Source organism: Corvus kubaryi, unplaced genomic scaffold (assembly GCF_017639235.1).
Source record: "Corvus kubaryi isolate FWS band 111438036 unplaced genomic scaffold, C.kubaryi_AGA036_p1.0 37334, whole genome shotgun sequence".
NCBI classification, from domain to species: domain Eukaryota; kingdom Metazoa; phylum Chordata; class Aves; order Passeriformes; family Corvidae; genus Corvus; species Corvus kubaryi.
The window spans coordinates 24,813,159-24,839,426 of record NW_024581108.1 but is presented as its reverse complement, the minus strand read 5'-3'; the positions used below and the strand labels follow the sequence as shown (position 1 = coordinate 24,839,426).

The window sequence follows — 26,268 nt, the reverse complement described above, 5'->3', positions numbered from 1 at the left end:
TCTGTCCTTTTCCATTTTACACCCACTTCCTTGTGGTTTCATAACTTGGCTGCTGCAACCTGCGGCTGAAGTCACCCTGGCCACTCTAGCAAGTGACACCCCTCGTAAACACTGCAAATGAGCAGGCGGCCTCCTTTGCCTGGGCATTTGGGCCTGATAGAAACACCAGCTGTGTGAGCGTGGCCCAGCGAAGCCAAGTGAGGTACGGCCACGCTCAGGAGGAATTTCCCTGCCTTTGGAAGTCAGGCTTTGTCTCCTTGCAGTAGGAGCTGAGTGCTTGCTCCAGTGCCTCTTGCCATGCCCGATGCCGTTCCACCAGGACACCAGGCTGTGGTCCCTGCCCTGCCTTTCTCCATCCCTCCACCCTTTAATCCAGAAGATTTCCTGAGCACAGTGGCAGGGAAGACCCCAGCTCTCCCTCCTCTGCAGAGTGCTTTAACCGTGGCAGGAAGAGCACATAAAGTATTAATCCCTGAACTTGCCTGAATCCTGCAAGTTTTCCACATTTCTACAGCACTGGGATGAGCTGGACACATCCAGGCTGCCTCAGTGAGACGCCTGGCACAGCCAATGCCCAGCTGGGAATACTGTGGCTGCTGCAGCTCCTGGCTGCCTGCTTCCCGTGCTCCCTGTTCCAGCACCTGGAACGCTGCCGTACGGATCACGTGGTTAATCCAACTGAAAAGTGCTTTTATTCCTTTCCTCAAGTTCAATGTGCAGCCACACCAGTGTTCCTCAGGCTCTTTTTCCTCGGCTTTGATCCAGCACTCAGCCACCCATGTGCTCAGCCAGAAGTTAACAGATAATTCCCCAAAAAGTGACAGATACCAGAGTTTGGAGTTACCTCTGCCAGGAGTATTCCATGTGAACAGGCACTCCCGCAGGTAGAGCCTGTGAGCAAGATCCTCAAAATCCAGGAATAACTCTGCTGCCATGGCTTTTTAATAGTTACAAGAAGTGGAATATGGGAAACTATTCCCCTTGGATGATCCAGCGTTAGGAAAATGTGACCTGAGATACACAGAGCAAGAGCTTAATCTTGTGTTTGTCACCAGTTGCTCTTGGTGCACAACACCCACCTGGAACTGTGTCCTGATGCCAAAAATATCCCCCAAACAAACATTTGCTGGAATTGGTAAGAATTGCAATTGGATTCTAAAGTTGCCCTCTCAGATCTGCATTTCCCACTCTTTTTTATTTTTTTTATTGGAAGTTAACTGCTGAGCTCTGCTGGAAAAACTTCATCATCATGTTCAGAACACTGCACAGACTGTGAGGGTCCTCTCCAAAGTTTGCACACCCTACAGGCTTTGTCCAAGTGGAAAAGAAGCTGCATTTGCCTACTTTAAAATAAGGATGGCAGAGTACAAAGCACCAAAAACCCCAAAATTTCCTTTGCAGTTTATCTTCAAGCGACAGCACTCACAGCGAGACACCCCATTTGTGATATAAACTGTGTTATCTAAACATATGGGCCAGAAATGTGGTGTATAAGGTCCCTATAAATCCTTCCGAAATCCCTGTCTCCATAGCAGATCTCTCTAAGACACGTGGGAGCCGATGCCATTCCCTGCCTGCCTCCAACCTGGGTTATCAGATCAACGTTTCCTAGTGCTGGGACACTCTCAGGGGTGACCGTGTGTCTGGAGGCCACCAAGGAATTCCAGGGAATTGAGCCCTGCCAGAGCCAAAGTGGCTCCAGAGGAGGAAAGGTGACAGCAGCCCTGGCACAGCTGCCCAGGGCAGAGGTGGAGTCTCCATTCCTGGAGAGATTTCAAAGCTGTGTAAATGTGGCACTTGGGGACATGGGGCAGTGGTGGGAATAGATGGATTTGATAATCTCAGAGATCTCTTCCAAACTAAGTGATTCCACGATCCATATGGGATGGGCCTTAACCCAGCCAGTGCCGTCTCTCAGCATGGCAGAGCTGGGAAGAAAGGTGGCCTTTCCCTGCGTTTCTCTCCAGGGACTCCACATGCAGGTGTCTGGGATGCCGGTGGGATGGTGCAGCAGGGGAGGCGCAGGGCGGGCAGAGGCAGCAGCAGGGGCTGCACAGCAGCGCTCAGCCCAAGCCGCGGGGCAGCTGCAGCTCCATTCCTCTATCCCTCAGCATTCCGAAGCAAAGCGGGATCTGAAGGAAGCGAGGAAGGAGGAAGGAGACAGCAGGTGGCAGGAGTTAGCTGCGAGCGAGCACCGGCCTTGGACCCGTGCAAAGCTGTGCTGACACACGGTAATGAACAGACAACGGCGAGCCAGGAGAAATCATTGTACAACACAGCGAGGCTTCGTGAGTCACTCTGCAAACAAAGAGAATCATAACAGCAACCCCCAACTGTTCAAATGCTGCAGCGTTACTGTAAAACAGCTAGAGCATCAGAGAATATCCTGAGCTGGAAGCGACTCGCAAGGATCATGGATCCAACTGCTGGTCCTGCACAGACACCCCAATGTCCAAACGCTCCCAGAGCTCTGGCAGTGCCCAGCACCCTCTGGGGGAAGAACCTTTCCCTGATATCCAACCTAAACCTCCCTGGCACAGCTCCAGCCGCTCCCTGGGATCGTGTCCCTGGTCACAGAGAGAATCAATCAGTGCCTGCCTCTCCACTGCCCCTCGGGAGGAGCTGCAGACCCTGGTAAGTCTCCCTCAGTCTCCTCCAGGATGAACAACCCAAGTGTCCTCACTTCTTCCTCATAAGGTTCCACTCCAGACCCCTCACCAGCATCAGGAGCTGATGTCCCTGGACTAGCACTGCGCACCAGTAGTCTTGGAACATGGCAAAACTCAGCAACAAGACTGAGTAACAGGAATGTGCCATGATTTGGATGCAATTCAGAGTCATTTGAACAGTCAAGTGCAAGTCAAGTGGTTTCCATGAGAGCTGCGCCGCCCCACAGTTTGCTCTGGAGTATGAAACACAAACACATCTCAGCCCAGCAGACCAGGCAGGCTCGTGGATCTTTGTTTATGCTGGGAATTTACACTTTTCCCGAGCATGACAGCACTGACTTTCCAAGAAGCTTCACCATCTGCTTTGCCTTCCCAGAGTCATTCCTGAGGACATCACTCCCCATCTCCAAACTACAGTACCACCTCTATGATATCAAGTACGTTTTCAAAATATTTCCAGAGGTTTGGGCAGACTTTGTTAATTATAAAGATCCTTTTTGAGATTCGTGAATCTTACCAAGACATCCCTCAGGATTCTTAAAACCGTAAGCAAGGAAAAATGCTGTTCCTTCCACTGCCTGGCCGCCCTCTAATGGTGTGCACCTGTTCCCCATTATCAGAACAGCTTGCTGCTTTTCCTGAATAATCTTCCATGTGGAAAGGGCTGAGCTTGAAACCATCAGCACTTAATGGCCCAGGGTGGGACACACAGAGCTGAGCACAGCCCTGGCATGGGCTCCCTGGGGTCACAGCTCACAGCTCCACAGGAATTATTGACCTCCTTCCCCTCCCGACCTTCTCCCACTTAGGGAAAACCTCTTTGTTCTTAGAAACCTCTTAAGAGTTCAAATCCCTCTGCTGGATTTGTCCCTCATGTGGCTCCTAACTTTTTTATCCAGGCAATTCCCCACCTGCAGAGCTGCCCCAGCCCTAGGGTCCAACACCAGGAGGACGTGGAGCTGCTGGAGCAAGTCTGGAGGAGGCTCCGGAGCTGCTCCCAGGGCTGGAGCCCCTCTGCTCTGGAGCCAGGCTGGCAGAGCTGGGGGTGCTCACCTGGAGAGGAGAAGGCTCCAGGGAGAGCTCAGAGCCCCTGGCAGGGCCTGAAGGGGCTCCAGGAGAGCTGCAGAGGGACTGGGGACAAGGCATGGAGGGACAGGACCCAGGGAATGGCTTCCCAGTGCCAGAGGGCAGGGATGGATGGGAGATTGGGAAGGAATTGTTCCCTGGGAGGGTGGGCAGGCCCTGGCACAGGGTGCCCAGAGCAGCTGGGGCTGCCCCTGGATCCCTGGCAGTGCCCAAGGCCAGGTTGGACATTGGGGCTGGGAGCAGCCTGGGACAGTGGGAGGTGTCCCTGCCCATGGCAGGGGTGGAACGGGATGATTTTCAAGGTCCCATCCATCCCAAACTGCTCTGTGGTTCCAGGATCCTGCAATCTCCAGAGCTCGGTGTCCCCACCCAGTGCCAGCAGCCCCTGCAGCCCCTCCCTGTGCTGTCACAGCTGCCTGGCACAGGAACCCGGCAGCACTGACTGAAGTGTTTGCAACAGAAACTGTCAGCTGCTGCTAAACACATCATTAAGCCTCTGCATGTATCCAGAAGCAAAAATATGTGTTTACTTGACTTTGTAATCTCTGAATAAAGAAGTTCAAGGCCAGGTCGGACAGGGCTTGGAGCAAACTGGGCTGGTGGGAGGTGTCCCTGCTCTTGGCAGGGGTGGCACTGGATGATCTTTAAGATGCCTGCCAACCCAAACCATTCTGTGACATTAATTCACTCTGTTGCTGTTCTCAATGGGTACAACAGAGGCAGAACAACCAGAGCCCCTGCCCTGCTCCCACCCAGAGCCCAAAACAGACCTGAGAGCTGCTGCTGCTCCCTGTACAACCCAAATCCACCTTCAGCAGAGCCCCAAGATAAAAGTGAGTCCCCAGAGCCCTCGCAGCTCTCAGAACTCATCAGCAGCACCCTGGGGAGGCTCCTGGTTTACACAGCAGATGTCAGGGATTGCATCCAGCACTGTGCCTGGTTGGAGCAGCCACCAGGAGATGGTTGGAAAAGTACAGCGGGAGGTGAAAATGAGTTTGGATTCTCTCTTAGCACGAAAGGTTCCAAAAAATGTAATCCTTTTCATGTTTACCACAGATAAGCAGCTTGACACTATCCTGTAACAAGTGAACATCATGGAGTTGTTTAAGTCCCCCAGAGAAGGAATCCTGAGTGCAAAAATCCAGTTGTTATTTTTCCAAATGTACACCCTGGGCTATTTTATCCTCTTCCAATGGTTCACTGCCATTAATCTCTGGAAAATGCAAGGCACAGTCAAACACAGCAGACACCAGACACCCCACCTCTGTTTTTACTTCCAGAGCTTGGAAAGACATATGGATGTGAGAGTGATCATTCCCAACATGGGCAGCAATGCCATTTCCTAAGGGCTTTTTCCTCCTGAAAATATTCCAGCTAACAACTGACGGAGCAGTTGCTTCCCTTCCTGCCCAGCTAAGGTATAACAAGGTACAACTGGCACAGGGTGCCCAGAGCAGCTGGGGCTGCCCCTGGATCCCTGGCAGTGCCCAAGGCCAGGTTGGACAGGGCTTGGAGCAGCCTGGCACAGTGGAAGGTGTCCCTGCCCATGGCAGGAGTGGGATGAGATGAGCTTTAAGGTCCCTCCCAATCCAGAGCATCCCAGGATTCTCGCTGCCCCTCCCTGTGCAGCACTCACAGCTCTCCTCACCTTCCAGGTGTTCCTGCCCAGCACCCTCCACCCACCCACAGCTCACCAGGACCAAATCTCCAGCACATGAGCTGTGCTTTTGCTGCACGGAAGAACCCAGCTGAGCCTCCCCAGGGGGGAAACTGCCACTTTTCCCTGCTGGAAAGTCTGGAATGGCTTGTGGCCAGTGGGACAGGTGGCACAGGGACAGCACGGTGCTCCACACGCTGGATTTTGGCAGCACCTGCTCTGTGAAACGCCGCTGTCCCATGGCACAGATGTTTCCATGCCAGCTCCAGGGCAGTGTTTATCCCAGCCTGGCCTGGCTGCTCTGCTCTGTTCAGTGTCACTTCAGCTTTTCCAGCTCTCCCAGCCCCAGCTAAGCCCTGTAGCATTTCTCAGACTGCCTCTCCTGATCCGCAGCACACAGATGTTGCCTCCCGTGGAGGAGGCTGCCCGTGGTGGCCTGGCTCGTGTGACAGAGACACTGGTGCCTTCTGGTGGGGCTCCAGGACACCTTCCAGCCCTTCTGCCTCTGGACAAGCCCTGCTCCCTGCCCAGAACCAGCCTGGGGGGATAATTCCACCCAGCAAGTGGGAACACGGGGTCCAGCCCTGCCTTTTCCCCACTGGGATATTACCGGCAGCAGAAGGGGAATCCCAGTCCTATATCCCATCTTTTATTGATGCATCTTCAAGTATCTCCTACCCCTCTTAAGTGCAATCTGCACTTAACTCCCCTCCCAGAGTACTGATGGCAAAGCCAAGCCTTCAGCAGGGGTCTCAAGGGTCCCATCCACAAATGACCTCTGCTTCCAGCACTCAGGAAAGCATTCCCGGATCCGCACGGAGCCAGAGCGTCAGGAGGCTGCTGGCCAGAGCCAGGCTTTATTCCATCCTGCCCTTAAACAGAGAATCTCCTGGCATGAGTCCAGAGGCACTTCTGCCTTTTCAAGCAGGGGGGAAGCTCAGAGCTGCTTTGCTCCGTCCGGCCCCACTTCACAGAGCTCCTCTCATCTGCTGTCAGCCACGCTGGAGACAGGAACAAAGTGACAACCGTGCTGACAACTCACAGACGCCACAGAGCTTCCATTTTACCTGAGCTGCACAGGCAGCCTTTGAGGTGGAAGATTTACACATTTTCTGCACTAATGTTTTAAACTCCCCCCAGCCCTTCCACAGTACCCAAAAGTCCAGCAGTGAGCGCGTGGAAAGCTGCTGTGCTCGGAAATGCATCCAGCCTTTCCACTTGATTCATGGAATAATTATTTGACCTGGTTTTTGGATTTATCTCCATAATTGGGATCTGTGGAGCCTGTCAGTAAAAAGACAGTGAAATGTCCTAAGATGGTATTCAGATCATTAAATCCTTTGGAGACTCAGCCTTTAACAAGAATTAATCCAGTCGGGTACATTTCAGCAAAATTTTCCTTGCTTCTCATCTCTCAAATGCCTGCACTCTCCATCTTTTCTATCCATGGGAAAGGACACTGCGATAGCAAATGTCAGAGCCCACAGATGTGATTCCAAGGACAATCTTTTTTATAGCTCTCATTGATCATTTCAGGGCCAGCAGAAGCTCAATGCACAAGTTGCCTCATCTAAATCATGAGCAGCTGCCACCTGGTGCTGTTTGAGGGGACAATATTAAGGATGGAAAATCCTGGTCCTTTAGCATGAAGTGTTTGCTCTGTCCGAAGGGTTTGGCACATGGATCACAGGGATGCTGGGAATGGCACCTGCTGTTCCCCCATGGAGGCGGGTCACAAGTGCCAGCGGCACAGGCCACCAAAGCAAACAGGATCTTCGTGCTAAAGGACAATGCTGCTGTGAAAACAAGGGGGCATAAAATGGACAGGAATAAACTGAGGTTGGAAATCGGAGGGAAATCTGTGCCTCGAGAGCAGCCAGAGCAGTGAACAGCTTTCCCGTGGGAGTGATGGGATAAACACCAACTTGATGATATTCCTGGTGGGATTAATAGCGTAATTCATGGAACACTGCTCCAGGGAGAGCTCAGAGCCCCTGGCAGGGCCTGAAGGGGCTCCAGGAGAGCTGCAGAGGGACTGGGGACAAGGCATGGAGGGACAGGACACAGGGAATGGCTTCCCACTGCCAGAGGGCAGGGATGGATGGGAGATTGGGAAGGAATTGTTCCCTGGGAGGGTGGGCAGGCCCTAGAATAGAATTCCCAGAGCAGCTGTGGCTGCCCCTGGATCCCTGGAAGTGTCCCAGGCCAGGTTGGACAGGGCTTGGAGCAGCCTGGGACAGTAGAAGGTGTCCCTGCCCATGGCAGGAACAAGATGAGCTTTAAGATCCCTTCCAACACAAACCATTCCATGTTTCCAAGATCCTGTGAAATGCCCAGCCCAGCTCAGGCACAGGCAGAGCCAGGGAACACAAAGCCTGCCAGGCCCGACAGTATTTCCATAAATTTGCATTTTTCCTACCGCCAGTGAGGCGGAAGGGACTCCTCAGCAGGAGGCGGCAGGGACAGGCTCTGCCTGCCCACACTGCCTCCCCACCACCTCCTCGGGCAGCTGCAAAACAAAAGGGAGGGAAAGAGGGTGAAGTTAAAGCCCAGATTTCGATTTTCTGCTATTAAATCATGTGGTCTGCGATGAGCTTTAATCACTAAGGACAGCAAATTGGATTTAGCAAAAGGAAAAGCTACCTCAGCGTGGAGAGAAGACAGAGGTGGTGAGCAGCAGGAACAAAACCTTCTAAAGGAATGATTGTGAGCCCAAAAATCCAGGCAGGGCAAAACTCCTACAGCACATTTCATGTGGTTTGTGCCAAATGGTGGGGTCAGGCAGTAAACACAAGGCCATGGATTTTCCAGGTGTGCTCAGGATATCGATCTTTGCAGGCCTGACAGCTACGGAGCACTTCAGGAAGAAGGGAACACCATCACCCTGCACACACATCCCTTATCTGCTTTCATTCCCCCTGAACCTTTCCAGCAGCCTTCCAGCTCCTCCATCCAAAGCAAATCCTGCAAACCCTGCTGGGAGCCTGGATCACCATCCTCACCGCAGCTCTCCCACTCTCCCTGGCGTAGGAATCTCCGCTCCACTCCTGGAGTGCACACACCCAGTTTGCCCCTTCCTCTCCTCCCAGTTTCCCAACCACCCTGTGACTCCTCCAGAACACATCTGTGCTGGCAGCAGTCCCCATCTTCTCCCTGCCGAATCATTCCTTGCTCAAGCCCTACCTCAGGTGATCATGGAAAGGCTCCTGCAGCCTCCTCACACCCCACCTCCACCAGCTCCTAAAAACCCTCTTGGGAAGGGTTGATTTCGCTGATGTGAAAGCAGATAGAGAACTGCTGGCACCCAAAATAGCATTTAATAACACTGCTAATGTTCCCTAGACCTGCAAAACTTCTCCAGACCTGCTCCAGGGCTCATTTTGATCTTCCTTAATTAATGATCCTTTAGAAGCTCTGTTTCATGTTGAAAATCACTTGCTGGAATCACTGTTTTGGAGTCACTTCCTCCAAACCATAAAGCTTTTCAAAAGAAATAAGAGATGTGGGGGCACTGAGCGAAATCACCCCAAACCTAATATCTGAAACGAGTCATCAAGTCCAGGAGCTTCAAACAAGGCAACAAAGCAGCAACAGCCATTGGAAATTTGGAATAAATATGAGCAGAGCACTTGCTACGATTAATTACTGCTTAATTACACAGAAGGTGAAGTTTGCAGTGTGAATAAGCACAAATATGTGGGCCTGGCACAAAATCATTGTCTCTGATTGTAGTTAAAGCTTCCTTCCTGAGCTAATAAGAATTGAGCCATCCTGGGTGTTTTAGGGTATTGATAAAGGGTATTGATAAAGGGTTTGACTTGAGCTAATGAAGAATAAGTGGGCAGAGGTAATCAATGGCCAAAATGGATCCACTTAAAAATATTGACTCACTGTGTGGAAACATTCGGTGTGGTGAAATCTGGAGAGGAGGCACTGAGGGGTCACTCCCAAGGGGAGGAGGAGATGTTTGAGTTCACTAATGGAACAGAGGAGAAGAAACACATTAAATTAGTGAGGAGTTGCTGGAAACACCTGAAACTGGTAAGGAGCTGATAAAAACACCTGAAACTGGTAAGGAGCTGCTGGAACAGATGGTGCCAGATCTTCCAGAGGAGCCCAGCCACAGGACTGGAGTAATGGCCCTAAACTAAACCACAAGTTCTACCTGAACATAGGGAAGAGCTTCTCTACACTGAGGGTGGCAGAGCACCGGAACAGCTGCCCAGGGGGGTCATGGAGTTTCTCTCTGGAGATATTCCAAACCCACCTGGATGTGTCCCTGTGTTGCAGCTCTGGGTGACCCTGCCTCCAGCAGAAATCCATCTCCTTTTCCTTCTGGGGCCAGCTCTGAGTTCTCGGGTCAGGAACCCTTTGTGGCACTGTGTGGTTATCCCTGGGGCCAGCTGCTGGCCAAGAGGCTGATCAGTGCCAGTCCCAGCAGCATCTGGGACCCATCAACATCCAGAGCCAGGGTGGGAGGCAAACAACGGGATTCTCCTGATATCCCTCAGCCAGAACCCAACGTGACACTCTCTATTAATACCCCGGTGTCACCCAGCAGAACATCTGAGCAGGGGACAGCAAATGCCACGCAGATAGCCAGGGCCTGCTGGCGATCATGTGAGGAGCAAACAAGATAAGCTGGGTGGCAGGAGAGGCAACAAAACCCTTGTGTCAAAGGCTTCTGTGCTGAGCACTCAGCCCAGAACTGTTGGGGTTTTGCCTTCTGCCAAGGCGCTGCCGTAGTTGGGCAGGGAGGCTGTGCAGGGGTCAGTGACAGCAGTGAGGGGGGAACAGCGTGTGCCAGCCTGGGGAGCTGTGCTGGGCTCACCCTGCGTCGGTGAAAGGTTTATTGCTGCTCACAACACGCTCATGACGGCTTCTTACTGTGCTTTGTAAGGAATGTTCCCTGGGATTGAATCTAAACCCATCAGTGCTTCTCTGTGTGCCATTAACTCACAAACCCCTAATTCTGGCTAAATTCGTACCTGCAGGGAGCAAAGGCACAATGAACCCCAATCCCTTCTCATGAGGGGGAAGCAAAAAGCCACTAAGACAGCCAGAGAATGTAACCATGGACACACTGGTTACAGTCTCGTCCCCCCGTGACTCTCCTGAGGTGGCAGAGAGGCAGCAGTGCCACCGCAAGAATCCACTGCTCTGACTGGGTGAGGGCTGATGGAGCAAAGTTCCCTGCAGGAGCGAGGGCTGAAACCTGGATGTCTCCAAGACATCCAGCACTGGCCTAACTCCCAAAGCACAGCAGATGTGTGGAGTAGAAAACATAACCGAGCTGCTGATTGACTTGAGTGGGATGGATGAGTTAATAAACCCTGGTACTCCATCCCAGCAGAGCATCCTGCAGTGCTCCCTCCTCACAGCAGCTCCACAATCATCTGAATAGGATGCCTGCTACTTGAACCTCTTCCCGGCTCAATGGAGCCATTGAAGCCCAGAATAGCTGGGCTGCCTGTGCTGCATCTTCACAAGAGGATGAGATTCTTGCTGCAGTCTAAGAAAGAAAAATCACTTAGCACAAATCAGCTCTTTTAAAAGCACTGATTAAATAGATATTCACAAGACAGAGCACAATGGTTTGGATGGAGCCATTGCAACCCATTACACAGCTCCTCATTCATGCCCAGGAGAGCTTTTCCTTTGCTTCCCTAATAACAGCAGGGAAAATGAAGGCACGGAAAAGATATTCAATTGCATAAGAATAGGTGAGTGGCAAATGCACAAACTCAGAGAAGCAGAGAGAGACGGGATTTGGGCTGGCAGTGCTGGCTGCCACCGTCCCCAGCTGGGAGCCCGGAGCCTTGCAGCACTGCCCTGAGAAATTCCACCTCTTTGGGACAGAGGATGGAACTCCAGAGTTTATTGAAGGGTGACATGAGGGGCTGGTCAATGCTTAAAACTCCATCTCTTATTCCATAAAGATACAAGGAGCTGCTCCAGGGTTGGAGCCCCTCTGCTCTGGAGCCAGGCTGGCAGAGCTGGGGGTGCTCACCTGGAGAGGAGAAGGCTCCAGGGAGAGCTCAGAGCCCCTGGCAGGGCCTGAAGAGGCTCCAGGAGAGCTGCAGAGGGACTGGGGACAAGGCATGGAGGGACAGGACACAGGGAATGGCTTCCCACTGCCAGAGGGCAGGGCTGGATGGGATATTGGGAAGGAATTGTTCCCTGGGAGGGTGGGCAGGCCCTGGCACAGGGTGCCCAGAGCAGCTGGGGCTGCTCCTGGATCCCTGGCAGTGCCCAAGGCCAGGCTGGACATTGGGGCTTGGAGCAGCCTGGGACAGTGGGAGGTGTCCCTGCCATGGCAGGGGTGGCACTGGATGATTCCATGATTCCATGGATGCTCCCCCTTTTATGCAGCCCCAGCCCCTCCCAGCCTGCATGAAGAACAAGCTGACCTTTGTCAGCCTCACACAGTTCCTCCCTCCACAGCTGCTGTGTGACACATCAGGCCTCACAGAAGGTGACACTCAGAGCTTTGGCAATTTTCTGTGTTTCCTCAGGAAAACAGGTTTTTTTCCTGCCAGAATCCATTTTTTCCCACTTTTAATCTGAAGTAAATCCATAATGTTCCATCTGTCATCAGCTGGACTTTCTTTCCTGGAGTTAAACTGGTCTGGGGGAGCAGCAGTGAGGGCAGAGTTTAATGGAATGGTTCTTACACAGCACAATTTGAACGCAGCAAAGCAAAAGGGGGTCAGCTTGTTCTTCCAGCCTCCACTCCAAACAATTTCCTGTCTTTATGGATGAAAAATGTCGGCAGCCTTTTGTGATCTGAGGGAAACTGGGACATTCAATCCAGCCCCACTTCAAGCCTTCACTCTCAGACCTCTATTCCTCCAGCCAATATTTATTCTCTGGATTTTCCAGAAGTCCTTTTATGCACTTAAATGGAGAGATAGAGACAGAGCCTCTCCTTCAGTGCCACTCTGGCCCAGTAAATCCCTGTCCTCATGAGTGTCCCTAAGTGCCAACAGCTGGGATCCAGCTGCTCTCCCCAGCTCCAGTGTCCCACAGCCCTGGGAGCTCCAGGGCCCTGCCGAGGTGGTCACAGGGGACTGGACAATTCATCCAGCACCAGGATCGATGTGGGACCACAGAGCCACAGAATCCTGCCTGCTCCTCGTTCAAGGCCACCAGGAAATGTTTGTTTGGGAGATCAAGGCGCTCTCAGCCCCAAAACCAGGCTCAGATCAAACTGAGACACACACGGAGCCTCTCTGTGCGCTCAGCCTTTCCCTGCCCCGCTTTGCAAGGCTCAGCTCAGCCGCCCAAGCCCGGAATTTTCCCTGGCGTCACCCTCGCAGTGAATTCATTCCCGATCCTTGTGATGTCACCGGGCTCCAACGCCCCCGGGGCTTTTGCCGGAGCTGGGAAGCGCTGACGTGTGTGGGAAATCTCCTTTTAGCTGACACACGGATGAGTTAAAGAAATTCCTGCCTGCGCTTCCTCGGGCTGCCTTCAGGATCTTTCCCTGGGGGTTTTTCCGGTAAAGTTTGTCCAGGGCTCAGCCTGCCCATGGCTGGCCCTGTTCCCATCCCCCTAATCCCACCCCACACAACGCTCAGCCGAGGCCAAGGAATGTTCCAGGGGTTTCTGGAGCTGGGACACAGGCAGGCAGGGGACACTGAGCCACTGATGCCATGGCTGGGATAAGGGGCTGGCAGAGGGAATGGCTCCTGAAAGAACAAGAGCTGGGATCAGCGACTCTGACACCATCAGGACTGGGATGGCTCATTCCTTACCCACCTCGGATATTGGGAACATTTTTTCATGGAAGGGGTTGTCCAGCCCTGGCACAGCTGCCCAGGGCAGGGGTGAGTCCCCATCCCTGGAGAGATTTCAAATTCCTGTGGATGTGGCACCTGGGGACACGGGGCAGTGGTGGCCTTGGCAGTGCTGGAAATGGTTGGAGCCGATGGTCTGAGAGGGCTTTTCCAACCTAAACATTCCATGATCCTACATGATCTTGGGAAAAAAAATAGTCTAATTTGAAACACCCAAACACCCAACACCCGAGACAGACCCATTCCATCACTGACTTCCGATTTTGGATCAATCTCCCTTTCCAAACCCACTGCTAAACCATCTTTACACGTCTCTTCCTGAGGGAGTGATAAAAATTGACCAGCAATGTCATAACAGAGCACAGAATAAAGATTAAAGCCAAATTATCCACGATCACTGTAAAAATAACAGACTTCCCCAAGATAACCAGACCCTAAAACGTGATTTAGAGCTTTCCAAGAGCTCTGCCAGCTCAGCCTCTGTGTAACTTCTGGAATACTCAGGCTGTGATGAGTTTATTGCACAGTTCTGAGCTGACAAATAGCAGGACGTGGCTTTCTTCTCTTTTAATGGGGATTACAACTAAGAGATATTTATCCAACCCCTCAGCAAAGCACGAGTGCAGCCTGTCAGGAGCCAGCGCTTCGGTGAGGTTCAACAGATCCCCAGTTCCCCGCTTTCAGCTCTCCTGGATGCCCTGGAGCAGGATCCTGATTCTCCTGAGCATCAGAGTGGAGGATCTGCTTCCACCCGGCTGGAAAGGGACACTGCAGGCTGGGAATGCTGCTCCAGAGCTCCCCTCCCGCTCCAAGGGCTGTGGGTGGCACCAGGAGCATCCCCAGCTCGGCTCCAGGCTCCCACCACGCCCAGGCTGTTCCAGGAGCCTCGGGGAGGGTTTCACACCCACTTCCCTCTCTTTTTTTAGGAAAAAGGTTTTGCCAATAGTCTTCCTCTCACTTCTGGGGAGGAGTGGGGATGCTTTTCCTGGGATGAGCACGTAAGGGCGATGCCGGCTGTTTATGGAAACAAGGACGGCTGGGGGAGGGCAGCACACCCTCCCTAGAAACTCCTGGATCCGCTCATCCCTCTCTGGGGAGAGCCGGCATCTGGGAGGCGTAAGGACAACTCCTTACAGCTCCAGCCCTTCTCCCACCCAGCGAGCTGGGAACTCCCCCATGGAATTCCCCTCCTGCCAGTTTCCAGAGGATTTCACCCCGAACATTTGTTTCTAAACTTCCAAACCAGGAAATGACGAGTGAAAGTTTCACCAAGCAAAGGTGAAGTTTGTGCAACACCACCACAAACCCATCCCTGCCAAACAAAACAAACACAAACGAGGGAAGATCGAATCCCTCCCTTCTCCTCACATTAAGTCATTCCCAGGATTTCATTTTAAAATCCAGGAGTGTGCTGCGAAGATTTTGTAATTACAAACCAATAAGAGAAATCATCCAGGAGGAATAATTACATAACTCCGAGCTGAACTCGCTGCTCAGAAGAATTCACAGCCTGGAAGAGCTGTAATAAATAGCTCCTCATCTCCTTGTGCTGCTGCAGCTGATGAGTCACCGCTGTTCCCGGGATCTGATCCCAGAATAGTCCTGCTCCTGTGTGTGCTGCATGGAAAATCAGCCAGTAGGGGCTCACTGTTCAGTGCAACAGCTCTGGGGTCAGCACTCGTGTGGCCGTGCCATAAAAACAGAAGCTGGGCAGTATTTCGCTGGGATGCAGGGCACGGGGCACGCCCCACCCGGAGGCTTTGCTGCCCATCCCACACGATTGGAACGGCTTAAACCGACCCCAGGGGTTTGCAGGGAAGGATTCCCGATCCCACACTTCGGTCCTGCACACAGCAGCTAAAACCACTGAGAGAGAAAAACAGTCATGGAATCAGGGAAACACAAGGGAACAAACCCAGGATGGGATACAGGGAATGCAAAAGGAAGAGACTGTCGAGGCTGGGAGAGCTGGGAATGCCCAGCCTGGAGAGGAGAAGGCTCCAGGGAGAGCTCAGAGCCCCTGGCAGGGCCTGAAGGGGCTCCAGGAGAGCTGCAGAGGGACTGGGGTCAAGGCATGGAGGGACAGGACCCAGGGAATGGCTTCCCACTGCCAGAGGGCAGGGCTGGATGGGATATTGGGAAGGAATTGTTCCCTGGGAGGGTGGGCAGGCCCTGGCACAGGGTGCCCAGAGCAGCTGGGGCTGCTCCTGGATCCCTGGCAGTGCCCAAGGCCAGGCTGGACATTGGGGCTGGGAGCAGCCTGGAACAGTGGGAGGTGTCCCTGCCCAGAGTGTCCCTCCATCACGGGTGGAACTAAGTGACTCTTAAGGTCCCTTCCAACCCAAACCAGTCTGGGATTCTGTGATAATGCACAGGGAGAGGAGTTTTATTCATCCAAAAAAGAAACTTTGGATGTTCCCAATGTTCCTTCCAGTGAAAATGTTGGAAGGCAAAGGCTGCAGACACACTTTGAGATGTGCGTAAACACCAGGAGATGAAAGAACAGAACCTGTTTGGAAATGAGGTTGTGAAGTCAGGTGGGGAAAGGCCTTTCTGAGTCCTGTCATTCTGTCAGTCTCCCCCGTGTGGGGATCTGTCCTACAATTCCCAAAGGCTCCTGATACTCCCTGAAAGTGGCAAACACACTGGTGTGGCACATAAGGCTAGAGAACACTTACAGGTAGCGAATAGCTAATTACACAGGGACAGAGATTTTAACTGGGTTATGGAAAACAAGACTGGTTTGGGTTGGGAAGGACCTCAAAGCTCATCCCATCCCACCCCTGCCATGGGCAGGGACACCTCCCACTGCCCCAGGCTGCTCCCAGCCCCAATGTCCAGCCTGGCCTTGGGCACTGCCAGGGATCCAGGGGCAGCCCCAGCTGCTCTGGGCACCCTGTGCCAGGGCCTGCCCACCCTCCCAGGGAACAATTCCTTCCCAGGATCCCATCCATCCCTGCCCTCTGGCAGTGGGAAGCCATTCCCTGTGTCCTGTCCCTCCATGCCTTGTCCCCAGTCCCTCTGCAGCTCTCCTGGAGCCTCTTCAGGCCCTGCCAGGGGCTCTGAGCTCTCCCTGGAGCCTTCTCCTCTCCAGGTGAGCACCCCCAGCTCTCCCAGCCTGGCTCCAGAGCAGAGGGGCTCCAGCCCTGCAGCAGCTCCGGGGGCTCCTTCGGACTCTCTCCAGCAGCTCCAGGTCCTCCCTGTGCTGGAATCCCGAGGCTGGAGCAGCTCTGCAGGTGGGGTCTCTGAGGGGGCTCCCGCAGGTCCCCCCAGCCCTCCCCAGGCTGCCTCGTGCTGGATCTGCCTCGTTTGCTGCTCCCAGCCCTGAGCTCCTGAGAGCTGCTCTGCCTTCCCAGGAAAGACGTCAGTGCTGCCCCAGATCCCGAGGCTGCTGCTCCGAACGCTCCTTCCCAGACTCCACATTATTTCTCACGTTACTCCCAGCAGTTTTGGCTTCATCCTCGTTTCACCTTTCCCGCTACCCACGTCCAGCCCTTCCCAGCTCCCTCTCCTTCTCCAACACGCAGCAAACCAAGTGTTTATTTCTCATTTTCCCACCTTCACACACTGAGGGTCCCGCTCACCCCCCTGCACGCCCGAATTCCTCCCGGCGGGGTGATCCCGGGCTTCCTGGAGCAGCCTGTCCCTGTGGGATCCCATGGATGCTCCGGGATCGCCCACTCTCATCCTCAGCTCCCAGCCAGAGCTCTCCTGTTGGGAGCCTCAACTCGAGTACTCCGAGTTGTATTTTGTGCTCTCCTAAAAGCCAAAAATATCCTGTCTGCCACAGCCAGCTCCTCTCCAAATTCCCCGACTCCCAGAAACAATCCCACCGATCCCAGCTGCTGTGCTCGGCTCCTGCTGGGGCTTCCCAGCGTGGGCCAAAGCCCCGAAATCCAAACACTCCCGAGCCAGGGAAGCACCACGGAATCTGCTGCTTCCAGTGGGGCAAATCTGCTTTTTTGGGAGCTAGCCATGGCAAAGTTTAATCCTGTGGGAGCAGAAGTCCACACCACTCCCTGGGCATCTTTTCCAACCATATTTTCTTTTGCCAGTTCTCTGATTTTTCCTATTCCTACCCAAAACCCCATCAAATAATGCAATCATCCCAGGAGTTTTTCCTATCGACCCATCATGTTTCATCCATGGCTTCTAAAAATATTTCATAAATGAACCCAACCCTTTGGATTAATTCACTTCACTCTCATTCCACCAGCAAACCTACACCTACGGCCTCCATCTAAGAAAACAGGGACAAACATCAGGCTGGAATATCCTGGAGCTTCCAGGGAACACTGAGCATCATTCCCTCACAATGAGCAGGAGCACAGCCTGGGACATTTCATAGGATCCCCCAATCCCTGTGATCCAGCAGCTCCCAGAGAAGCAAAGGGAGACAGAAGGGAATTGTCCTAATCCCAAATTCCACATGTGCCACTTGATTACAACCCCAGATTTCCTGCTGAAGTCCAATCCAGGCAAACCTAAACCACCAGAAAAGGAACTGTGGGAACCTTCCATTGGAAAAGTGGGAATTTTTATGAAGTTTCAAAGCTGTGGTCACCCCCACAGAATTAGGTTTAGTTCCGTAGTTGCTGCTCACCTGAATTGTTCACGTTTATTTGGAATTCCCATGGAAATACCTGAGGGAGACACAGCAAAAACCTCCTAAAGCTTCCCCCTGCAATCCCAGGGGTGATGCCGGAGCCGGCCAAGCTACCCCTGCTTGGGATGGAATGTGCCTGGGAAGCTCCTGTGGAAAGGAGCTGATTTTGGGAATAAATCCTGGAATGTGCCTGGGAAGTTCCCGCGGAACGGAGCTGATTTCGGGAATAAACCCTGGAATGTGCCTGGGAAGTTGCTGCACGAAGGGAGCTGATTTCGGGAATAAACCCTGGCGAAGCTGCAGTGCCCCAGCTCCCCCTGCTCCCTGCAGCAGCCGCGGCCTTTGGATTCTTTTGTTTTCTCTCCTGTAAAGGTTTCATTTTCCACTCGGCAGGAGAGCCCCGGCAGCGTCAGTCAGGAGCAGCCTCTTCCCGGGAAGAACACCCGGGCTGACTCACGGATGGTCTTTTGGAAGGGAATCCAAGCCCCGGGCACCGACTGGAGCCTCTTCAGCATTCCCAAGGGACACTGAGGAGCCCCAGGGAAAACCAGGAGCACCCTGGGCTGGGCAAGGTGTCCCTGCCCACAGGATGAGCTCTAAGGTCATTCCCAAGCCAGACCATTCCAGGATTCAGGAATGCCTTCCGAGGGTTTCATCCCAGCCAGGGGTATCCGATGGATGCTCCCCCAGCTTGCAGAGGTCTCCTGATGCCCTTCCCTGCTCTCCAACTTCCATATCCCGTTTTTCTTCCCCTCATCAGCAGGGTGAATAAACCTGGGAATTGAATTTTCCGTAGTGCTACGGAGAGTGAAGATCATCTGATTTCTTCCTACATGATTTTTCCCTTCCCCGCCGTGCCCTGAGACCTCATCCCGGCCACGTTTCCCCCACTAATTCCCGTTTCCCCTGCTAATTCCCGCGTCTCCCGGCATTTCCCACTCCCGTGCTCCATGGGGCCTGAGCAGATGCTGTCCTGTGCTCAGATTCAACAAGAAAGGTTGGATGAACTGGCACAATCCCTTAAAAACCAAAGGATCTGTGGGATGAGGCCTCCCAGCAGGAATTCATCAGCTCAGTGTCATGGGTTGGTTCCCTACTGAGCTCCTTCGCAGCATTCCCAGATTGAGACAATTAACACGTTTTTCCCAGGCTTTTCCTCCCAACAAAAAGCTAAAAAAAGCGAAACTGCTCTGAAAGGCTCGCAGGCATTTTCTGTCCTAGAATTTCGAGTTACATAAAAACCCGAGACTTCTAAATAAGAGTTTACATTAAAAAAGCAACAAAACCATACAAGTATTTGGGGCTGGGGAGGAACAGACCCTGTAAAATGCTGAATAGAGCCTGTAAAATGATTATTAAACCCCTTTTTAAGCCAAGCAACAATTTTGTCACTTTGGAATTTGCTTTTTTCTCCCCCGAAAACATGAAAATCCCAGCATTTAACGAGCAGCTTCAGCACTGTAACACATTCCTCATCTCACCAATGTTAATTGTACTGGACGGAACCGATTCCCTGGGTGCCGGGGAGGGGTTTTGGGAGCAGCCCGGGGCTGGAGCGGTGCCAGGGCAGGGCTGGGATGTGCGGATGCTCCCATTCCGCCGCTCCATTGACGTCAGTGGGAGCTTTCAAAGCAGCCCCGCACGTCTGGTGAACTCAGCAAGGAAAGGCTGCAAAACCTGGCGGCTCCTTCAGCAGCAGCGAAACGCGGCGGTTTTCTCTGCCCTGAACCTTTGGCGGGTTTGTTTTCCTTTCTCCACACCCTTCATCGAGTGCTTAAATCAATCAAAACGCCATCGGAGCAAGCAGCGAGGGCCGGCCCTGCCCGTGGTGGGGGAATGGGGCGGGAGGGGTTTCGAGGCTCTTTCCAGCCCACCCCAGGCTGGGGTTCTGTGATAAACTGAACCAAGACAAAGCAAATGCTGTGAAGGACACTCTGTGTGCTTCCAGAGGTAATGGAGTGGCTCTTTTTACTGGAGTTCTCAGGGTTTAGGGAGTATTTGTCCAACCCTCATTAAAAATCCCATTTCAGAAAGCATGGAGTGAAGGCGTTCTGTGATACAGGCTGGGCTTAAAACCCGGGGTCACTTCCAGCTCAGGATGTTCTGTCATTCCAGGATATTCCGGGATTCCATGATTCTGTTATTCCATGATTCCACGATTCTAAGCTCCAGAATCTCTGTTTTGTAGCTGCTGCCCTCAAAATGAGCAGCAAAGAGGTTCCCTGTCTGGTGCCAGAGTTCTTCTCTGGTGGCATCCAGCCACCGAATCCTTCTGCCACAATCCAGAATTCCCGGGGCAGTGGGACCAGGAGAGGGATGATGATGATAGGTTTGGGGTTGCAGTTTGGGGAGAAAGGTTTTTAATCACACCTGGATTCCTTGGAGAAGTCCTGAGGAGGCTCCTGTGGAAGTCAGGTCAGGGAAAAGCAGCGGAAAATCCTTTGTTTAGTTCTTAGCATTAAACTTGGGCTGAGCTTTGGGCCTGGGGAGCAGAGGACAGGTCCCAACATCCACCTGCCCTGCTCTGTGTTGGGAAGGGAACTCGGACAGAGGGAGCACCTGGATTTATCCTGGGCAGAAGAACTTGAGCACAGCAAGTGGCTGGGAACGTTGCCCAGCCCCTGGAAAAGCTCCTCCATTATTCCCCCCTTCAAGGGGATAAATTGCAGGGGCCTGGCTCAGTGGGAACGGGGAGCTGCTCTCAGGAGGGCAGAGCTGGGGATCACAGGCTGTGCAGGCTGTGTTTAAACAGAACAATTCGCTCAACTTCTGGAATTCTTTGTGTGGGACAAACCCCAGGGCAGCAGGAAGTCCAAATTTCCTTTATTAAATTTCGCTTCTTTCTGCTGGAAAGAAGAAAAGAAACCCCTTTTCCATCGTGGTGCTCACTGAGCGCCGGAGATTGCCTCATCTGCCAGGCAGTTTGGAGCTAAAAGAAATCCACATCCCAGTTATTAGCCCCTGGAGAAGAGGGTTAGGAAAGAAATCCTGATCAAGCTTTCGGAACAGGAATCTGCATCCCTAATCCTGCTAAGATGTGAGAGCGGGAAAAGCCCCGAACTTCTTAGAAATGCTGAGAGCTGAGTTGGTATTCACAGGATCCCGGAATGGTTCAGGCTGGAAAAGACCTCAAGGATCATCTCATTCCATGATTCCAACCCCCTGCCATGGCAGGGACACCTCCCACTGTCCCGGGCTGCTCCAGCCTGGCCTTGGGCACTGCCAGGGATCCAGGGGCAGCCCCAGCTGCTCTGGGCACCCTGTGCCAGGGCCTGCCCAACCCTCCCAGGGAACAATTCCTTCCCAAGATCCCATCCATCCCTGCCCTCTGGCAGTGGGAAGCCATTCCCTGTGTCCTGTCCCTCCAGGCCTTGTCCCCAGTCCCTCTGCAGCTCTCCTGGAGCCCCTTCAGGCCCTGCCAGGGGCTCTGAGCTCTCCCTGGAGCCTTCTCCTCTCCAGGTGAGCACTCCCAGCTCTGCCAGCCTGGCTCCAGAGCAGAGGGGCTCCAGCCCTGGAGCAGCTCCGGGGCCTCCCCCGGATTTCTCCAGCAGCTCCACATCCTTCTGGAGTCACATGAACTCAGAGAAAGTCATTCTGGGGCTTCCTGCTCATCCCTGGCTGTCACTGTCCCAGGGGATGCTCACTGGAGACCCCCAACGCCAGGCTGGGGAGCAGCTCCTCCGTCCAGGCTCATCCCGAGGGTCTCTGCAGTCAGGGAGGACTCGGACTGCAACTCTTGGACAAGGCAGGGAGGAGGAGGAGGAGGAATAGCCTGGAAAAACATCTCTGTGTGCATGACAGGCAGAGATGTCCATGAACGTGGCTGAGAAGTTTCCCATCCCAGTGAAGCTGCCCAGATCCTCTCCCTGGAAGTGCAGATAATGAATGGAAATATGGAAATGTAAACACGTCAGGAGCAGCCCCGAACCCTTATCTGCTGCCTTTCAAAAGCAGCAGGAAAACACAGCCAGGAACAACTTGAAAAGCCCCAGCCTGAAGAGAAGGGGAAGGTCACGAAATGCCAACCCCATCCCTCCACCGGGATCCCTCCGTGTCCAGCTTCCCACCCAGCCAAACGCTGCCACATAAATCCCAGCGTTTTATCCCAAATTCCCTTCCAGGCAGGCATTGTCTCTGCTGCAGACACAGCGAGTTCTTTGTGCTTCCTCCAGGCACTTGTGAGCACAGGAGAAATATTTGGCCTCTCCTTCCTAAATTGTGCCTACAGATTTCAGAGTTCTGTCTCTCAAATATACCTCCTGCACATAAATCATGGCTTTGTTGGAAATCCTGCCTATTTATAGGAGGCTGAGGAATTAATCCTTGAGGAAAACCAAAATGGTTTAAGATCCAGCTAAAATCCATGGAAATAAGGTGACTGGAAGGTTTAACCCACAGGTTTGCAGAGTGTTAATTCCCAGAGCAAACCTCGAGTATTTCGAAACTCAATACAAAAATTGAAGTGAAATTTGGCAGTGAAGTGAGGGGGGGTCGGGTTCTTCTCCCGGGGAACAGGGACAGGACAACAGGAAACAGCTTCAAGTTGTGCCAGAGGAGGTTTAGATTGGATATTTGGGAAAATTTCTTCCTTTCCAGCCCTGGCACAGCTGCCCAGGGCAGGGGTGGAGTCCCCATCCCTGGGGGGATTTCCAAGCCCTGTGGATGTGACCCTGGGGGACACGGGGCAGTGGTGGCCTTGGCCTTCCTGGGGGACTCAGTGGCCTCAGAGGACTTTTCCAACCTCAGTAATTCCATGATTATGGTACCACATTATGGAAAACCCCTCCAGGCTCACACCCACCTGCAACACCTCAGGCAGACCCAGGGGAGCTGAGGGATCAAGGTCAGGGTGACTCCTGATCCCGTGGTTATCACTGCACTGATAACTCTGTTTGTGTTCCAGGAGGACCTGCCACTCCAGCTGCTATCTGGGAGCTGTGGAGCACCTCTCCAAGATTCCTGAGCTGTCAGAAATCCTGGGATTTGGTCCCACCACTTCATATCAGGACAGAGTTTCTGCTCCCTCCCTCCCTCGCCCCCCCAGCCAAAGTTCAGCCTCTGCAGCTCCAGTGCAGGGGCCAGGCCTGAGTTTGGAGCCATCCCTGAGAACAACCACAAATTCCCACACGTCTCCATGGTGCAATCCCAGTTTCCATGTGCCCAGAACGTGCTCCCGAGCCCCATTCCCAGCCCTCAGCACAGAGCAGAGCCCTCCCCTCTGCACCCCAGAAGCAGCAGTGGCCGATGTCCCCCACTGTCCATGGGGATGGAGGGCACCGGCTCCTCTCCTGAACTTGGGGGACAGCATGGAAGCTGAAGGCCATCCATGGAGTCCTGGAATGGTTTGGAAGGGAGCCTGAAAGCTCATCTAATCCAACCCCTGCCATGGGCCCGACACCTTCCCCCAGGCCAGGGTGAAGATCCAGGTAAAAATTTCCTTTTGGATGATGGGACAGAGGAGGGAGAAGCTCCAAAGAAGCCCAAAAACTTATTCCAGAGGAAAGAAATCCCTGAAGAAATTTCAGCCAGGAATGAATGAGTCTCACCCACAATGTGGACTCTGAACAGCAACCAGGAGCTGGATTAGCAGGTCAGGATTAGCAAGGCTCAGTCTGACTCAAGCTAGGCCAGCACAGGGTGAAGAACTGATTTTGTTTCCACCTGGGCACAGGTGAGGTGAGTTTTTATGGGGTAACTTTATCCCTTCCTTCCTTCCTAAATCCATCCCCTGACAAGGCTCCCTTTGAGCTGCACAGCTTCCATTACCTGGAACTTCCCTGCCTGATCCGACGGCTCTGATCTGTCCCAGGCCCCATCCCTGCCAACCTCCCCTGCTGGGATTTCGGGGCTGCTCAGTGTTTATTTCAGTTCCTAGAGCTAAAATTATTTCTGTTCTCTTGCAACCACAGAAATGCGGTTCTCCTTTGTTCTCCTTTCTCCAAAGGAAGCGCTTTTTTCCTTCATTCCCTCAGCTGTCCGTAACTCATCCCCATGGTCTCTCCTCTTCCCTTCATTTGTAACTCTGGTAAATTAATTAACACTTCCCACCCAATATTCCTCTTTCTTGGCTTATTGGGGCTCCTCCTCAGGAGGAACTTCCCAAACCAAACCAACAACTGCCCCTGCAAAACATCAAGGGGAAGCCGTGGGAAAAATTCCAAGATGGGTTGGGTTAGATTGGATGTTAGGAAGAAATGTTGGGAAGGAATTGTTCCCTGGGAGGGTGGGCAGGCCCTGGCTGCCCCTGGATCCCTGGCAGTGCCCAAGGCCAGGCTGGAGCAGCCTGGGATAGTGGAAGGTGTCCCTGCCCATGGCAGGGATGGAATGAGATGATCTCCAACCCAACCCATTCCAGGATTCCAGGATGACTTTAATCCAGGCCCTGCATTCTCTAAACGTTTCCCTTCCCGTTCTCTTGTCCCTGGAAGTCCACACAAGGCTTTCCCTCAGGAGCAGGATGTACTCTGGAGAACCCAACCCAGCCCTGTCCCTCCCCAGCAGCATTCCAAGGCTCAGAGCCTGGATATTTTTATTCCTACCTACAAATATCGAGCTGTAGGTTCATCCCAGGGTAAAACGATTGTCAGCCCTAATGAGACCACAGAGAATGAATTCTGTGTAAAACCAGAGTATCTGTGCAGAGGTGAGATCCCAGAATGCAGGATTTGAATGTCTAAAATATAAAATTATCTCCCTATTCTCACAGATTCCATAGATTATCCACACTGGAAGACCACAGGGATCACACTACCCAAAGACTCCAGCCCTGAACTCCACCAGCAGATCTTCACCTACAAAACGATGTTTTGGTGCTGTCTCCCAACCCCAACCTGGGAAATGCCTCTGGAATTTCCCTGTCCTCTCCCTCTTGTGCTGCCCTGGCCGGAGCAGAGGCAGCAGCAGCTGCTCCATCTGCTCATTACAATGCAACAGGGGCTGCCAACAGCCCGGAGAAGGTGCCGAGGTGGCACCACGGAATTGCTCCAGGGAAAGGACATTTTGGGGACTCATTAATGTTTAAAGGAAAACTGAGACTCATAAACACCTGAGAAGGAAAATAAACCAGGACAACAGGAAGTTTCCCATCCTTTCCCCACCCTGTCCCCACAGTCCCCCTGTGGAGGCGTCGCGAGGGCGCCTCAGATCAAACTCTGAGCAAGGAAGATCGGAGAAGAAAATATTCAGCAACCCCATAGCTCCAGGAACCCCCTTATCCATGCTCCTGTCCAGCAGCTGCTTTCCAGCCAGGAAAAATCCTGATTTCCAAGCTTTTGTGCCCACCAGAACTGCTGCGATCCGGACAAACCCATGGCATACTCACCAAATCCACGAATGGCGGCGGTTGGGTAAAATATTAATATTTAACATCTTCCCGGCTGATCCTTCCCTTCTATCATCCGAGAAGAGTCAGGACACGTCCTGCTTATCCCAAACTTGTGTCTCTCTGAAGTTGCCTCAGTGGCACGCAGATGTTTCCAGGAGTTTTTATTCTTTGGGATTACATGGCAACTCCCATTGCAGGTGGATGTCACTTTCTAGAGGAGGAACCAAAGAGTGGGGGTGCCTGTGGAGCAGCCTCTATGGACTCCCAAATTTCTTCATTTCTAGCAGGAGAAAGAGAAAACGAATCTATTTCTGGCACCCCCCTGACGGCAGTTTCCTGCTCTCATTTGTATAATCCCTTCCAGTGATCCTGAGACACGGGGGGAAAGGCTTTTCCAAGCTGCAGCAACATGCCCTTTTTCCTGTTTCTCCTTTCCAGGTCACATCCCTCCTTCCTTCAGAGCCGAAAGTTTTGTGACGCTGCAGAAACTCCGCTGGCGGGTCCCTCCCGCAGAGCATCCACAGGGATGAGATTCCCGGGGTGCAGCAGGGATGCGGCTCCAGCTGCGGGGTTACAGGCAGCCGGGAGCGGGGCTTGGTGGGAAAAGGCCTGGATTTTCCATCCCGCCAAAGCGGGAGCGGCAGGAAAGCGCTGCCAGAGCTGCCAGCTCCCTGCCAGGGGTCACTGCGAGCGGCGAGCCGAGTGCCCTGCGCTCCTGCTGTCACTCCCGCCGTCCCTCCTGTCACCCGGCAGCGGGGCTGTGCCTCCGCACGGGCTCCCAGCCCTGCCCATCCCTGCCCGGCTCCAGGTGCCGTGCCTGCGGGAAAATCCCGGGAGCAGGGACCAGCCGCAGCCTCGCCCCGCGCAGCGCCGGCGGATTCGCGGCTCTGTCTGCATGAAATGGAATTTTACAAGATTTACAGGATCCGAATCCCGCCGCTCCACATCAAACCCGCCGCGGCTCCCTGGTGCATGGAGACGTCAGGGGTGGGTGGGAATGGGGCTGCATCCGCCCGGGAGCGGCTCCCGAAATTCCGGCCCCCACTCCCCCCCCGCGCCCCCGCCGGAGCCGGGAGGGGACCCCGGGACAAAGGCAGGGCTGGGAGAGCCGAGGATGGAGGGATGGA

General features: G+C 53.3%; 1 protein-coding gene across 6 annotated transcripts in view; it reads right to left on the bottom strand.

Moving 5' to 3' along the window:
• Window positions 1–26,268, bottom strand: part of PDE4B (phosphodiesterase 4B) — a 175,771-nt gene that overhangs the window by 59,821 nt on the left and 89,682 nt on the right. Inside the window, exon 1 of one of the 6 annotated variants that reach the window (XM_042030927.1) lies at window positions 25,139–26,065. The exons of the other annotated variants lie outside the window; for them this stretch is intronic. Within the exon in view, the coding sequence (XP_041886861.1) occupies window positions 25,139–25,185 (47 nt within the window). The 5' untranslated portion in view covers window positions 25,186–26,065. Of the gene's footprint in view, window positions 1–25,138; window positions 26,066–26,268 lie in introns of those variants that run through there. 6 annotated transcript variants of the gene reach the window in all.